The sequence below is a fragment of the Athene cunicularia genome (genome assembly GCF_003259725.1).
Source record: "Athene cunicularia isolate RWA chromosome 1 unlocalized genomic scaffold, athCun1 chr1_part2, whole genome shotgun sequence".
NCBI lineage: Eukaryota > Metazoa > Chordata > Aves > Strigiformes > Strigidae > Athene > Athene cunicularia.
The window spans coordinates 16726811-16744010 of NW_020799092.1; the positions used below are offsets into that span (position 1 = coordinate 16726811).

The 17200-nt window shown below is 40.9% G+C and overlaps 1 protein-coding gene and 1 long non-coding RNA gene across 2 annotated transcripts; both read left to right on the top strand.

Annotated features, from left to right (window-relative positions):
- Nucleotides 1-1064: 1064 nt before the first annotated feature.
- MRPS33 (mitochondrial ribosomal protein S33) lies at nucleotides 1065-5336 on the top strand. Its single transcript, XM_026868633.1, has 3 exons — nucleotides 1065-1088; nucleotides 2954-3209; nucleotides 4951-5336. Exons 2-3 carry the CDS (start codon nucleotides 2995-2997, stop codon nucleotides 5054-5056), a joined length of 321 nt encoding a protein of 106 aa, XP_026724434.1. The 5' UTR covers nucleotides 1065-1088; nucleotides 2954-2994; the 3' UTR covers nucleotides 5057-5336.
- A 945-nt stretch (nucleotides 5337-6281) lies between these two features.
- LOC113491592 lies at nucleotides 6282-15889 on the top strand. The gene is made up of 4 exons (XR_003400441.1): nucleotides 6282-8033; nucleotides 10408-10650; nucleotides 13007-13156; nucleotides 15796-15889. It is a non-coding gene; the product is annotated as an uncharacterized LOC113491592 (long non-coding RNA).
- The last annotated feature ends 1311 nt before the right edge of the window (nucleotides 15890-17200 follow it).

The following is a 17200-nucleotide window of genomic DNA, read 5'->3' on the forward strand; positions in this document are numbered from 1 at the left end:
GAGACAGGGCCTCTGTCCCCGGAGAGCCGGTGGTGGCGGTTACTGGGAGGTGCGGGTGGAGCTGGCGGGTGGGTTTCCGCGCTTGGCCCCCTGGAGGGAAGCAAGGCGGCGGGGCTTGCTAGAGGGCTGCGCTGGGCCGTGCCTGGCTCGGGTGCCCCTCTGGCCGGGCGGTGGCTCCGGGTAGCCCTGTATTCCCCGTGTGCTCATGGGAGAATCGAAAGTAATTATGGAAACAGAAAGTGCTCCTGGCATATGCTGATTGAGAAGGAAAGGGTCTGAGACAGTCTAGCGGAGCAGGAAGAAAAGTCCTGGCCTAGGACAGGAAAGCAAGGCCTTGGGTAGCAGGTGAAGAAGCAGCACCACATGGTGTTTTGGCTTTTGTTTTAGGTGTGTTAGTTACCAATGTTTTCTCATGAAAATATCATTGCTGTAAGTGACAACAAAACTGGTAGCATCTCACAGAATCGGAGGTTGCCCTAAAATAGGCATGTGGGAGTTTGTGGCCTTCACCTTTCTCATCTCTCAAATGTGCTTAGGCTGGCAAAGACTAATTGAGGTCTCCAGGTTTGGCTTGGGCTATTTAGATTAGTGATTCTGAAGTGAAAAGCAGGTTCCTCAGACCACTGGTTTACATTCTTTAGGAGCTAAAGGTATTTTCACTTTAAGGCTGCAGTTGGAAGTGAGTAATCGAGTTTTGTGTTTGATTTGAGGCTGGTCATGTTTTCAGAGTGACAATGTGATGAAAAGTTTTGGGGACAATTTGTTGCTTTATCTCTGACTGTAGGAATTGTGACTGGCTGTTCTGAAATGGGTGATTTGGCAAAACATAGTGATCATTCCCCCATGTAATAGATGCTCAAGTTGATGTTCTGCCCTAGGATCATTTAAGAGCTTCTCTGTTCTGACACTAGGCCTGCTGCCTTAGCTTGAGGTCGCTGACACTTTGCCTTCCCTTTTGTTACTCTTTCCATTATTGCCTTTGACTCAGAATACTTGTATTATGTTCCTGCTTCCTTTCTTGTGCTTTGCTACCAGGAGTAAATCAAAGTAGAGAGTTGTACATCAGGTTCTCTGGTGGGCAGACATATGTGAGTGAGGTTACGAGTGCTTCAGATTTGTGTTATTAAACCACAGTCTCCCTGTTAACATACTAAAATGGACTTAGCCCTGTCCTGCTAGTTACTCTGTCCCTGCTCTACACTCTTGAATTTTTCATGCTCATCTTCTGGAATCAGCTGTGCAGTACTTCTTAAAAAAAACCTTTAAACTTTAATGTGAGTTTCTTGTACTTGAACGAACTCTGCTTAATTTCTCTGGAGACTCATGTCATCATTTATTCAAAAAGACACAGTACAAGGCTGTATATGAGCCAGCAGTGTGTTCAGATGGCCAAGAAGGCCAATGGCATCCTGGCTTGTATTAGGATTAGTGTGGCCAGCAGGAACAGGGAAGTGATCTTACCCATGTACTTGGTGCTGGTGAGGCTGCACCTCAATTACTGTGTTCAGTTTTGGGCCCCTCACTACAAAAAGGACATTGAGTTACTCGAACATGTCCAGAGAAGAGCTACAAAGCTGGTCAAGGGTCTGGAACATGTCTCATGAGGAGCAGCTGAGGGAATTGGGATTGTTTAGTCTGGAGAAGAGGAGGCTGAGGGGAGACCTTATCACCCTCTACAACTACCTGAAAGGAGGGTGCAGAGAGCTGGGTCTGAGCCTCTTTAGCCTAGTAGAAAGTGACAGGACAAGAGGGAATGGCCTTGAGTTGCGCCAGGGAAAGTTCAGGCTAGATATCAGGAAGCATTTCTTTACAGAATGGGTTGTTAGGCATTGGAATGGGCTGCCCAGGGAGGTGGTGGAGTCCCCATCCCTGGAGGTGTTCAAGAGTTGGGTCGATTTGTAGCTTATGGATATGCTGTAGGTGGGAAATGTGCTAGGTGAGAGGTTGGACTCGATCTCCAGGGTCCTTTCCAACCTAGATGATTCTGTGAAACATACAGCAACATACAGCTTCAAATACAGGATTATGGGACTCTTGTTCTAGTCTGTTACATCCCATTCTACAAAGAAAGAATAAAGATGCAAAGAAGACAAAAAATGGGGTGGGGTAGGAAAGCTGAGAAAACCCTCCTCTGCACTTCTTTAACAGTGTGGATGTTGTCTCTGGCCTAATAACAATGGTTTTGTCCTCAGAGCTTTTTTGTTGCAGAGGTGTCTAGGTGGGAGACAGCTGATAAAGAACAGGAAGCTGCTGATGTGGCGTTTTCTTGGAAAAAAAATAATCTAGCATGGGGAAATTATTTCTTTCCTCTCTTAAGAAAGATATCAGGAGAGACTGAAAAGAGAGTGGAGAAAAAGCTGGTGGAAATGGTCAGGGGAAGGTAGCTGAGATGGGAAAGAGTTATGTGATTCATATAAAGATGATTTATTTATTTTTACACTTAATAGGCCATTTTTGCTAGATGAACTGTAACAGTGTTCATATAATGTTTTAAATAGGGCAAGAAAAACTTCCAGGTTGCTTCCTGCATTTGTTTAAGTGCTGTCTTTGCCTGTGCTTGTGTAGAAGTCAGAGGTATTGCAGTGGGCACCGTTTTTGGCAGAGTTCACACTGTAATTGTTCCTGTGTGACTGGAGTTTAAAGGTAGCCTTAAGCTGAGTGTGACCGGCTAATAAACTAGCCGTGGTAAATTGTGGTTCAGTGTAGGTACTTTTTTAGTCTGCACTGCTGTCAGCAGTGTCCTAGTTAGGCTGATAATTATACCTGAATTAGTGTAGGCATTCTTTATATGCAGGATTATGTATTAAGAATTAGACTGATTTCATGCAAGGAATGCATGACTTCAAATGTGTGATCAGAGTACAATGAGTTCTTTTGTTTGCCTTAATTCTGGGATAGCTTGCAATACTCAATCGTCTTAAGAGTTGTGGCTCTTTTGTGTTTCCTTTTGCAGGAAGGTTGGTCTGTCTATGTGTGCCCATTCTTCCTTGGGAGATGTCCAATGTTTCCAGTTATGCCCTTCGAATGGCCCGGCTGAGTGCTCACATATTTGGAGAAGTTGTCAGGCCAACTGACTCAAAATCAATGAAAGTAGTGAAGTTATTCAGTGAGCAGCCTTTGGCCAAGCGGAAGGAGGTCTACAGCTGGTATCCTCCGCACAACACCTACTATGCCCTCATGATGAAACTCCGTTACTTGGGTCTCTACAGGTAATCTTTGTATTTATAGGGTGGGAGCAGAACTGGAGATGGGAAAGGGGTGAGTGTGAGTTTTGGTACAGTTTTTTTTTTTCCTCAAAGAAAAGAGGAACATGGAAAAAGGTTTAGTTCACAGTATGGTGCATATGGAAATACGCACTTGATTGTTGCACTGAGGGCAAGGAGAGTAAAACAAGTGAGTACTCTGTAAGTAACTTCTGCCTTCAGTGAGAAAGACTTCAGGTGTAGTTATGGGCAAGCAGTCATATATGAAATTGTTCTTGCTTTGGCTTTGTGGGGAAGGGAAGAGACCTTTCTCATAGACAAGAGATGAGTGTGTAGTTCTGAATATGGCAACCAAATGTACTACAAAAAGGTGGTTACCTTAACACAAAAATTGCACTAAGACAGTCTTACTGTATATTCCTCAATCATTCAACAGCTAATAAGTGAAATTTAGAAGAGAAGGAAAGTCTCTGTTAGGCTGGAGGGGCTTTTTATCCTTTAAAATAAATTAAGTTAAATTAAATTTAAATGTGGTTTAAAAAGCCTTGTTAATTCCAGTTTCATCCAAACCAGTTGTCTGATTTCTAAGTGAATTTCTACAGTCTGGAGCAGGAAAAACTGCACTGCTAAAGAACATCAACAGGAGTCAAATGTAGTTCTTTGACTTAGGTCAGGTAGCAGTGAAGAAATTCCTGAAAAGTGAGGCTGCTAACCCTGCAAAGTTAAAACAGGTTAACAGGTTAATTGCTGTTGCTTGTATCACAGTATTAGCCATCAAGAATTGCATCCGGGATGCTCTTGGCTTAGGTGCATGTGTAAACTTTCTAGAATAGCTTTATGTTGACACAGCAAGCCTCAATGATATGATAAAGTTCTTTATTCTTCTTCCCCTTCTAATCTCAAGTTCCTTCTCTAGCTGTTCTGTGTACAGAGAGCTTGTAGAGGATCCGGTTTGCTGGTCAGAGATACGTAATGAAGAGTCGTAGACTAATAGAGCCTGATAACAATTCGCAAGCTTTTTGTTTCTTTAGGAAAGTTGTGTTTAAAAATAGCAGTGCAGCAATCTTAGGCCGCTTAGGATGCAGTTGTGACTTTTGAAAGGTACCTTTGCACTGAAGAATACGGGGCAGAGATTAAACAGAATTTATTAGAACATTATTGAGGATTCATTATCTCTGCCAGGCCCTTTATCCTCCTTCCTATTTTATTCTCCTGTTAAGATTCTACCAGTAGCTGATGCTTTCTTCATAACTCATCCTTGAAGTCACCTGAGACCAGTGTCATGTACTGTAATTATTGCTCAGCATGCCCCTGTTTTCTTAGAAGCTAATGACCTGAACTCAGTATCTAGCACAGAAACACAATGTGCTGTTGCTAGACTGCTGAGCTAGATGAGAAGGGGGAAATTCTTGTTCTTGTCTCTTGCTGATTTTTATATTTTACTGCTCATTTAAACACAGTGGATCAATAAATGCAGTGGAAATAATATATATGGACATGCCATTTGTTGCTGAAAAGGGCAACCTTGTTAGTTCTGAAAGTACCAGAGGAAATCTTTGATGTTATTCAGTCCAGAATTACTGCTAGCAGCAACATTAAATACATTGCTGTAAGTTTCAATATGGACTTCAGTGTTAAAAAAAGGTTTGAGGGTTGGTTTTTTTCATGATCATACAGTTCGAAGAACCTTCCACATCCAGGTATTCCGAGAAATAGAGTAAACTTTTTTCCTTCCTCCCCCATCTAGGGATGAGCATCAGGACTTTAAGGAGGAGATGAGGCGAATGAAAAAGCTCCGTGGGAAGGAAAAACCAAAGAAGGGGGAAGGAAAGAGAGCTCTCAAGAAGAAATAGTGCCAATTGGACAATATAATGAACTACTGTGGAAATGCTGGAGAAGAGCTTTCTGTTCCCAGCTGGAGAGGTCTTGGCATGTGAGCTGCATGTGGAGCACAAGAAACACACTGTGAAATACTGGAGTCCACCTCAGGAGTGCACTTTGGTCTTTGGTTTTATTGGGTTTGAACTTCTGTAGTTTAAATAGACTGTATATTGTAGCACGTTTGTTTGTCAGAGCCCTCTCTTACCCAAGTAGTAAAAAAAATGAAAAAAAAAAAAAAAGTGCTCAGTGTTTTTCTTGCAAACATCTGTAACTATTTCAGTTTTTCTGGATCTGGAAAATTGTTTTCTTCTACTGCTGCTTGTCATCTTGCCTGTTATAATGAGGTTAACTTCAGGTAGCTTTTTAAAAATTTTTTAAATTTTTTCTTAAAGTTGCTGTTAGAATCTGTTCTGCATTTTGCAATGGACAATACTTCATGGTCCATTGCCAGCCCACAGCACTGTCATGGTACTCTGAATACTTAGATACTGCAGCAGAATAGGCTGAAATATGAAGGCTCAAACTGTTTTCCAGTTTGAGACCCCCCTACTAATTAATATACAATATTTAATTACTGTAATAGAAACATTTTGAATTTATTTTGCTTGCCTGGGGGAGATGTATGAAATACTTCATAAGGTGATGAACACTTTTACTGGTGTTCAGTATGTGGTTTTATCACTAGGCTCCTTCAGTGTTGTTAATATTAATGATTGCATAGATCTGCATTCTTGGCTGTCAGTCCCTGTCAGGGAATAGAAAGTACAGAATGCAGCTGTGCTGCTCTGCCCGGCCATGTGTGTCTTGACTGGGTGTACCCTGAAATAGCATCTTTTAATTTCCAGATGATGTAAGCTTAGAGGAACATCCCTGAAGTAGTAAAGGATAGCTATTAAAAATGTAGAGTGACTGGAGCAGAACGTATTTGCACAGTCAGCTTGGGGTATGCTTTGATTTTGCATATAGAGGCATTTTGAGGTTAGGAGCAGTGCAAACCTACTGGCATTTCTAAGCCAAGCTTGTTCAAATTTTAAGTGTATTTGAAGGGATCTGTCTGATCACTGATACCAGTGGATCTATATAAGTTTGTAACAGCTCAACAACTGTACTTCACCAAGGTTATTAACTGAAGAGGTGCTGATTGTATTAAAAGCGTTTCTGGTGAGCTGTGTTCTTGTTCAGTATCCTTAGAGTTACCTAGTTTTTTTAGGAGATCTGCAGTGTTGTGGGAGAAGCACCCGAGTTCTTACCACAATCAACAAAATGCTATGGAAGCTAATATATATCTTCTCTGTAGTAGCATGATAAATCCTTTTAGTAATTCACAGCTTTTGCTCAACTCTAACATGCCTACAGCATTTTAGAACCCTTTGTGTTGTCTGATGGTTGTGATCTGTCTGGTACTGGACTCTACAAAGCCTGTGATGGGCCCTCTGAGAAGTACTGAATGCAGCCAGGGGAGGCAGTCTCGTTCCCTTGAATTCCACTTCAGGAAGAAGAACACATGGAGCCACATACTAGGTAGGAGAGGGAATTGCTGGAGTAGGAAGACTGCTGCTGCCTGACACTGTTTCTGTCTGTGGCTGTGGGGGATGTAGTTGCTCGGTTGCTTCAGTTGTACTCATTGGCTAGAATTAGATCTTCTCAAAAACGGCTGTTTCCCTTGCTCTGAGACTTCACTGTAAAGTAACAATGATTCAGCCATTATTGAAAGATATCCTAGTATTAGGGTAATGCATTGCTTGCTGGGAGTGTTAGCATAACTACTTTGTACCAGAGAATGCAGCCTTCTCCATAGCTGGGATGGAAATAGGCACTTTCCTACCTCCCTTCTAACCTGTGCTCTGTCATTTAGGAATAGACATTGCCTGAAGAAGACCATGTTTTGTTAATCACAGGGTCTATAGACAAATTGGAAGTCAATCCTGAAATGTCATGCAAGGTATTAATGGATTATGTATATTTAGGAGGGGAAGGAAAGTTTCTGCCATATTCTGAGAGGTAAGGATGGGAACACTTACACTTTATACAGCTATTGGTATAGTGGCATATCTACTTTATGTACAAGTAATCAATCTCGATTAGAATTTTATTTCTGTCTTTCTCCTGCAATTTTTCTTTTCACCATTCAAAGTGCTGTGTTTTGTTACAAAATCCACTCTTTTCCCCAAAGGTGTGAGGTGACTGTCCCCAGCAGATGTTTAGATGGATGATTCTTGATTAGAATCTTGATTAGTCTCTGAGGGACTGAGAGTCAAAACCCTAACCTCTTCCCAATCCTGAACAGCTTTATTAAGTGCCACTGCTTACTTATTTTACAGTGCTTTAACTATGTCTGTCTGTAATTATACTCTGGTATAATATAGTCATAGCTGCTGAATACTGTCTTGATAATCACTAGCTATTCTGTAAACAGCCTGACCTAGTTGCTGTATATATCTTACAGGTAGTGCAGCTCTTGCTAGAACCTCTTATTACATAAAGTCCTGCAGACAGGCAGAAGTTCACTTGCATGTGACCATACTTTGTAATGGTGGAAGGAAAAAAAGCTTTCTGGCAAAGGTACCAGCGTGTTAAAATATATGTGCTTGACTCAGGAAAGTATTGAAAAAAGCTTCTCCATGGAAAGAGTTCTACTTACTAAAGCAATGTGCTGTGATTACACAGGTCAGTGAAATGCACCTGAGTTACTCTATGGTTTTAGACAAATACTTTGTCTTACTTGTCTACATTTCCTCGAGAGTAAAATTAGAATAATGATCACTTAGTGAATAGTGTCATGAGGGTAAGCTGCTTCTAGGATGGGAATTTACCTCAGAAGAACCTTGTGTAAAGAGCAGCTTAGTGTGGATACGGTAGGACTTGTACCTCCACATATTTCAGAGCTTTATTTCAGAGATGATTGTATGCAACAGTTGATGACATTTTTAACACATAAAACAAGCTGTGGTAAGTTACTGTGTTCAATGTTCTGTTTGAGATGTTAGAGATTTCAAATGCTGAAAAAATCTTTATTTGGTCAGAAAGTAAAAATCCTTTTAAAAAAAATACGAATATTTCTTAAACTGTAATTATTTTGGAAATTTGAAAGTACCTGTGTACATATCCCTCTACCAATTTGAAGACAATTTTAGAATAATTTTAAAAACAACAATCAACAAAGTTCATTTGAAACATTTTGGTAAAGCTTTACAAATATGAAAGGCTGTTTTGATGAGCAAATAACTGTATTTTATATGGGGTTTCTTTCTTTTAAAGCACAAAGAATAATATGCAAAGAAAACAAGTGCTTTGGGATCTCAGATTGATTCCTTTAAACTCAGTTCTCCTTTGTAACTTTGATTGTGACGCTTCTTGAACAATCATTTGGTATTAGATCCTGGAAACAAAATCATTCATGGGGATGTTCTCTGTCATCTTGATATTGAGACACGAGAACAGGAACTCTTCCTGTTTAATCTCTTCTAGGGGCAGCATCATTTCCTTTAACTGTCCAAACAACAATGGAAAAATTCAAAGGTTATAATAATAACTTTAAAAACAAAGGATTTATTAGACATATAATAGGAATCAGAAATGAAAACAATACCCTTAACATAAATCCTAGAGGTAAAACTTAAATGATGAGTGTGGGTCGGACACTTAGAATGGATCTTTCTGTGCCTGCACATCTGGGGTAGCATGAAGAAAGGCATTTTAGTCTCTTCACTTCTTTCTCATCACTTTTTATTGTCCTTTTCCTTGAGTGTGATGATAATGTCTTGAGTACAGAGAGGAAGGAACAGACATGAAAACATCCGAAAGAATTTGCTTGTGAAGGCTTAGTTACAGCAGAGCACAGCTATAGCGTGCCCAAACGGTGAGGAGCATGACTGTAGACAGATGTTAAAGGGATGTTGCCACCATGATGGCTGAGAAAATATTAAGGTTTGTCTAAGGGGGATAAATATGAAATCAACAGGATAACGACCATGACATCAAAGTGTCTTTATGCATACTGCATTGAATTGTTCTGGGTGGAATACTGGGGAAAATTCCACAAAGTGAAAAATTGAGACGATTCCCAAGAAGTGGGTTTGGCTTCTGTTGTCTGAGTCAGGCAGAGCTAGGCTGAGCCAAGTGTTATAAAACATTGCACTGGGACCACTTCTCTCCTGGAAGAGGAGGCGGCAGACTGGATGACCTCATACATTTCCTCATATCATAGCTAGGTCTGTGAAAAGAAATCTCACCAAGAGCTACAAAAGGATTTTTATATCCATTAGGGTTTTTTGTCTATGCTTGAAAGTACTTTACTTCATCCCAGAGCTCCTAAAGCTGTTTGTAAATAATTCATGGAGTTCAGAGGGTCTCTCCCACTTCAGTTGTTGTTTCTGCGGGTCTGATGTTTGCCTTACAGGCTGCTTCAGTAAATAGGCTTTTAGTGGTATTAGAAACAAAAACCACCTGAGGTCCAGAAAGCCCAAAACCCATTCTACTGCCACATGCCATGTTGTGTGGCTGCAACTATGTAATTGCAAATGCATTGCATTCCTCAGTTTCCACTGCAGTCTTGCCTGGATAAAAATGAATGGGGTCACTTGGCCCCCAGCTTTCAAAAGTGCATGTCTAAAGTACAATTCCAGATTCACACACCTCCAGAAGTGGTCTAGCCTTAGAAGCTATGTGAATATTGAGTAGCTCCAACCGGTATCAATGGGCTTTACTTCTGAATAACGCCTAGGTAAATTCAATGCTGGCATACAGTTATAGATCCCCTTAGCCTTTGACTGACAGTGGTCTCTTCAGGACAAATGAAACAACTAGAGACTCTGTCATGCCTGTGCATGCAATAGCTGCTTCCGCAGGGATGCTGAGTGTTGTTCAGAATAATATTAGGCTGTCTGGGTACCATGTGTTGGTTTCCACAGAGAAGAGAGCTGCAGGTGGCTTAAAGAAAGCCTCATCCACTGGTAGACTGGAGCAGTACAGTCTGACGTGTGGTGTGCTGACATCTGGGTGATGCTGTTCTATTTCCAATCAGCAACTATCATTGACAAGGTGCAGCATTTCTAATTTCTATAGTTGCATGCGAAGGAGCCTGTGTGTGAGACAGGCAGCTTCAAGATGCCGCTCAGAGTATTTCTGGGGGAGCAGCTGGCAATGACAGAGATGATGTGAAAGAGTATTGCATTCAGTATTAAGCTGGCTAGTTAACAAGAAGTTTGGGTTTTGATTTTGTTTTTTTAATTATTTCCATTATGTCAGAGTTTATGCTGGCTTTTTATTTAAATAAAGAGATATGACTGATGCTTCAGCTGATGTTACTTAGTATTATATTTAGTTTATAGGCATAGGAGCATTTACATGAAGCCTCCAACATAAAGCAGTATTCAGCTGGCTTGTCCAAACTGGCATATTTATATTGGAGAGGAGCCTGTGAATGAAGCAGTGCAGATGCCACCTAGACAGACAACGTTACTTGCATGAGCGGATGGGAAGCGATTGATACTCTGGCTGCATGTGAGGCAGCATGTGTTATTTCTTGGCTGTCCATCCTGGGTCTGTTTGGTGCAACTGTGTGCAGGTAAGCATTGTTCTAAACTTCACAAATGCTTTTTGAACGAGCAGCATAAGCCAGAAAGTATCAATTAGGCTAGGGAGTGTCAGAATTTTTCCTCTCAACTAGAAAGTAACACTGCAGCCTCTTTATTTTTCTGCTTTTGCACTTAGTCATTCTGCTTATATGCTGTGATGTTTGCCAAAATACTGCTCCACTGCCTGACACCAGTACAGCCAACAGTGTGATGTGTTTCTGTATTTTCAAACGCAAGTTCTTTGAGAGCATCATCAAGTTTATTAATAAACATTAATGCCCTCTGAGGACAGAGAGTATTGACTAGGCATGCAAACCACTTAAAAATAAGATAAAATGAAGATCTAAGCTGGAGCCTTGCAGAATTCCCCCGGAGGAGGGTAACAGAAATTATGTTCATTTACCAAAACAAATGTGTCTTCTGGAGAGAGAAGTCATATTACATTAGAAAGGAATAACCATGTTTGAGAGCCTTTAGCATAACTGCAAGCTTCAAGAAGTCCACAGCATCAAAAACGTTGAGAGGCCATTGACCACTGCACCAGAAATTTTGCCTTTGGCCAAGTGAATACTTGCAAGAACGATGAGAACACAGCAGCATGGTTCAGAGATTGTCCTAATTCCAACATGCTTGGCAGGCAGCTTGCCTCTTTAGGAGAGACAAAATGTCTGTAAGGCTTGTGTTGTCTTGGTGGGAGTGAGGATTAAAAGATGAGGATGGATTATGAACTGTGATAGCGACTCTCAGCAAAAGACACTTATGTTTAAATGTATAGGGTGTGTATAGGTATATTACAATACAAGCATTCATTTAACATCCAATTTGACCTATCACTGAAGAACAGTAACTCTTAAAACTCTATTAGTTTGGGGTACTGCCCTGAAAACCCATGATCAGTCACCATGTTCTCTCTGTCCCACATCAAAGCTGTGGTTTCTGCATTTGGTTCGTATTATTGATTTAGCCTTTTTGGACTCTTAAAGTTTTCTTATGTTGGACCAATACCAACCCTAATGGACTTTTTATGCTCGGTGAGGAGGCTAGAAACTGAAAGGTGCAGTTACTATCTAAACTGTGATTAGATCACAGATGTAGAGAGTTACCAACCTGTCTGTAAAGTGCAGGAGAATCAAATTACAGCAGGCATTCAGGCCAGAGGAAGCTCAGCTAGCCTAGATAATATGAAGCAAAATCCTAAGACTGGAACATAATTGAACAGTCATTTTCTGAACAGCAAAATAACTTGTTTGAGGTGGCCTCCTTTCCTGCCTTTTCTTGGAACTCAATCACGTAAAATTTTTTTGTGCCTAAATGGGATGGGTTTGAGTTATGAAATGTGATTGTTCACATTATAATGTGAGGAATCTAATACTATTTAGTCCTTAAAGCTGATCACCTTACCACTATCCAGCACAAAGGACTTGGAAATCAGATATCTGAACAAGCTGAATTCATTAAAGCAATAATGAGGGATGCTAAAGAGGGTCTTGCCCAATCTTCTCAAATGAGAGATTTGGTCCTGGTGTCAGTAAAGTACATCAGGCAGGAAAATCAGTGCTCCTTACTCCTTTGTTTCCCTATTTTCATCTGCTTCTTGTTTCCTAGCAGAGCCACATCTTCTCCTCCATTGTCTACTTCTACTATGTTCCCTCTCCATCTAATCTTCTGCCTTATCCTTCCCCTCCTTTTCCACTGGCTGCTACTTCTATTCTCTTAATAGTGATTTCAAAGCTCATGCTCTCTCTTGATGGTTCCTTATATGCCACACCTGTCAGTATTTACACTACTGTTCAATAGAACATAGTTTTCTCAGCTTCCCATGCTAGTACATGAATTAAAGCAGGAGGCCAGCAGAGAGAGAGGCAGAGCGCTGCGATGCAGGACATACATTGCTGGACCCTGAAGCCACTACTCAGACAAGGAAGGAAACAGGTTAGCATTTTGTTCTTGTGATGCCAAATAACATGCAGGGTACGGAAGGGACCTGTATGCAAAGTCACTCCCACGTCCTAGTCCCATTACCTTTCCTGCTCCTTGCCTCCCACACACTGCCTCCAAAGGAAAATGTTTTGCTTTTTACTTTTGGAAGGTTTAGGCTGTGGTGTAGGGAGAGATGAGCAACAGTTTTGTAAATAATTGGTCTAAAATAAATTGAATACTTGAACCAAATGAAAACTATGTAAATATTTCTAGTAGCACTGCAAAATAATCCAGATACGTTATTATTTATATATAAAAGAAAGCTTGCTAGATCAACATTGCTTGGAACGGTAGAATGAAAACTGAGTTAAGAACCTGGTGGATTCACATTTCCTTCTTTTTTGCCTACCTCCTTTTTTCTCCTAGTCTCCATCCATTCTCATCACTTGTGCTCGTGTATTTAACTTGAAGGCAAAGAGCTATGAAGTCTCCAGCAACTAAAAAGTAACATGGATGAGACTGTTCAGCTGCCAAGTTCAAATCACTACCTGAACATTACCTAATTTCTCACTGAAGGTATGAATGTTTCAGGTTCAGCAGTGTCACAGAATGGTTTGTCTCCTGAACTAGAAGTTCTCAGGAAGCTACCAAAGGAAAAAATACATATGATCTGTACAGGAATAGTTTAAAAACAAACAAAAATAAAGCAGCCTTGCTTTTTCTATTGTGCCATAGCTTCACATTGGAGCAATCAGACAGTGATCCCTAGAAATATGAAAAGATAGTATATCTTAAAGTGAGTGTAATAATAAACCTATTATTCTCCTAAATGTGTTAAAGTAAACTTGAAAAAAAAAAGTCTGGGTTCTTCCCTCAGAAAATATATTTATTCTTTTCCTGGAGAGCGAAGTAATTTTTTAAAGTATGTATTATTCTGACCAGTAATCAGAAAATGACTTCACTCTGGACAGCAGCCTAAGTTTTGTTCTGCTTTATCTTTTCTGGCTAAGAAAACAGGGAACATGACTGTTGTCATTTGTCTTTGTGTTCCATCAACATCTGTATTTCTGCTGTTACGTTTGAGGATTAATCTGATATATAAACCATACCATTCCCTTAGATACTTTACGTTGTGCACTTTCACTTCATACTACAACATTTAAAAGCAATATGTATATTTTAATATACTTTAGAAGGTCTGTAACTATTTTCTCATGGGGCAGAATTTAATCCAGCATTTTCAAATGAACATGGGCCAAGTGCAAATGCTACAATGTATGGGACAAATACTGTCTTTTCAGTGTATGAAAAGGCTAAGCCGTTTTGGGAAAGCTGGGCAAATTTTAAGGACACTTTAGACATTCAGAGCTGAAGATGAGTCGAATTTTCACACCACTGTAAGAAGTCAGTTTCTATTATCATATCAATATGCAATTAAGTACTTTTTTGATTAAGAAACTGAAAGGCTGGGGGGGTTTTGAAATAATATCTTCTATTGAAAGAACATCATAAATGAGACCATTTGGACATTCTTGTTTTGGAGCATCTCATTAGGATTGATTCTTTTTTGGGAGGAAAGGATAAAGTTCAAATGATCACAACGAGACAGTTGCTGTCAGGTAGCCATATAATTTTTTTAATGACTCATTAAGACATTGTTCTCTTGAAGTTCAGGTGTTGATGAGATTAGACATATGTTCTGGCAGTGGGCAATCTAGCTGAAGAGTCTTTAACAGCTGGACGTGTTTTCTGATCTGAATTAAAATAAAAAAAAAATCTGAGGAGGATCATAACCCCAGTGCATAAATAAGAGTTTGATGGGAGGTGGCAGGTTTTGTGTTTACAAGTATGCATTACCCGCTGCAGTACCAGATAAACTGGCTGTGCTGCATTGTAGGAATCAACCAGCCAGTGCTCCGAGTAGCTTAAGGATTTGATAGCAGAAACCAGACTTTCATATCTCAGTTATAAGTTAGATTTTGACCCATGTTGATAATGAAAACTAGTCTCTGTGAAAGATGTTGATATCAGTTATCAGTAGCTAGGATTTCATATCACCAAGAAATAGTTACAGGTAATAATGATTTATCTTCCATCATGTGAAGGAGTAGGAAATTCCACTTATCACTAGGTGTGGATTCCCCCAAACAAGAGGAAAGTATAGCATAAAGAGTAGATTTCTGTCTCCTTCCTGCACAACTATCTTTTCAAACAGTATTCTGTTCTTTATTTTAGGTGGAACGCTGTTTTTTTAACTCATGTATTTCAGGTGGTAACTGCTGTGTGCCCAGTTTTGGTCATCAGTTGTCACTATTAGGGCTTAGAATTGCAACTCTTCAGGTGGTACATCGAACGTAGTAAGGAAGTCTAGGAAATATATTTTATGTGAATGAAAATCTGAAAAAATTAGAAGCTCGAGAACAAAGGCATGCAAGATTAGTAAATGCATTGTGAAAGATTACAATTTACAGACTAATAGTATTCTACTAATTCCACTGCTAGATTTATGCCCTGGTCATAAATTGCTTGGGGAATAAAACGATGGCTATGACTACATTCTGTACACTGAGACTAAATTACCCCTGGGCATAAATTTCATTGAAACGAATGGACTTTCTGTGTTTGTTAACCCATATTACTTTGCTGGCTTTTTTACAATAGGCCGTGTGCTGGTCGAGCCATCTCATATTACCTCTGCCACCTTTTTCTTCAAAGATCAGAGAAATTTGTCCTAACATTTAGTCCTCAGCACGTGTTATTTTCCAGAGTCTGTGTGCATTTTTCACTACCATTACACATTCCCATCGCATAGCAGGAATTGCTGATAATTATCCTCTTCATTAATGTGGCTATTAGAGAAAATGTCTAAACTTGGCGAGCTGCTTAGTTTGTACATTGTACATCTTATGTATTTGTGCAGTCTTTTTGTTGACTACGCTGCAGGCCACCAATTGTAGGAAAACCTAGGCTCCTATCTCAGGAAAGCATAGCCTGTCAGATAATAAATTAAAATCCATTTAAATATTAATTAGATTATTTTGCTTATTTCTCATGTGTATTCAGAAGGTGTTTAATACTGCGTAGGGCTCTACAGGAAAGACCTTGAGCTAAATTCATGCCCAACGTTCCTTCCCTTCATAACACAGGGTCTGGTATTCCTGACTCCATTGTGGTTTTGCTGTGTCCATACAGTAAATCGATGTTGCATTTATCAGTTACAGCACTGCCAGTATTGAACTGAATCTGAGATGCTTTTACACACTGATGGCCCCAGTGTGAAAGGTGAAATATAAACCTGAAATCTATCATCGGGATTATTACATTAAGAGGTTGTATGGTTATGTATTCACAACTGCAGTGAAACAAAGATAAGTATGTTTGCACTTGCGTGTTTCAACTTAGTATTTTAATTGACTACCATAAAACATATCAGGTTGTGATAGAACAGCCTTTACCTTCTCTGAAATCCTGCTGGTTTTCTGATGTTAGATTTTCTTTGCAATGCATTAAAATACTGTTATCAATCTGGTATTTATCATAAAGGCCTTTTCAGCAAGAAAGCAACTTAAAATACTTGATTTAATTAATGCTTTATGCATGTAAGCAGCATTTCGATGGGTGTGGCATACAGGGATATGATGCAGGTCTGTTTTTACTTTAGATGGGAGCACTCTGCCACTTTGGGGGAAGATGGCTACAGGCACTGGGGACTTGGGGGGAGCAGGCTTTGGGGGGCAGCGGTGGCTGCTGGCTCCAGCTCCTCTTCACTTCTGAGCTGGAGAGAGCAGCATTTCCCAGTGCACCATACCCACCACCTTGCTTCCTCTGTCATTCACACCAGAGGACAGAAGCCCGGCAGGTCCTGCTGTGTGAGCCCACCTTTTTCTTCCCCTGGTAAGCCAGACTTTCAGGGAAGGGGGTGCATGTCCCATCATGCAGACAGGCTGAATGCTCGTATTTGGAAACAAGCATCTGCTCCCAGACCTTCAGCTTGGACAAAGCTGGCCAGAGGATAAGGGAGGTGTTACTGAGAAGGATGCTGAGCTCATGACCAGACCCTGCCCTCGCCTGAAGCACCCTGTGTAAATAAAGCACCGGCCTGCGGTGGCTCAAGGCCCAAATGCCGTCAATAGGAAAAATAAGGACGTTTTATCCATTCTAGCAATCAATTATTGTAGTTATAACTAGGGTAAGTACATCATTTTCAGATGAAAATGTGGGGTTTGGAAGTATCTCTGTCATTGCCTCGTGGTACCTGTTTATAAAGATCTACCTCAAAGCCACCACACTACTGTTTGCCAAATGACGTCAAACCAGTAAAGGGTGCCTTTCCTCCCCTGGCTCTTCACCGCGCTCTTGTTCCAGCACACCGTTAGCTCACGCAGCACGTCCAGTCCCATTTGTTTCTTATTTTAATCCCGCCGGCACCTCATTCCCGGTTTCATTCCACCCGCAGCTGGCGGGGTTCCCCGCGCTGTCCCCGAGGCCGCCGCTGGGAAGGACCCGCGGGCCGGGGCAGTGCTGGCAGCCCGCCGCAGGTGCTCTGGCCCTCGGTGCTCGCCCCCACGCCCCGCCAAGGCGGCTCTGGGCGGGCTCCGCCGGCCCCGGCCCCGTGCGCCA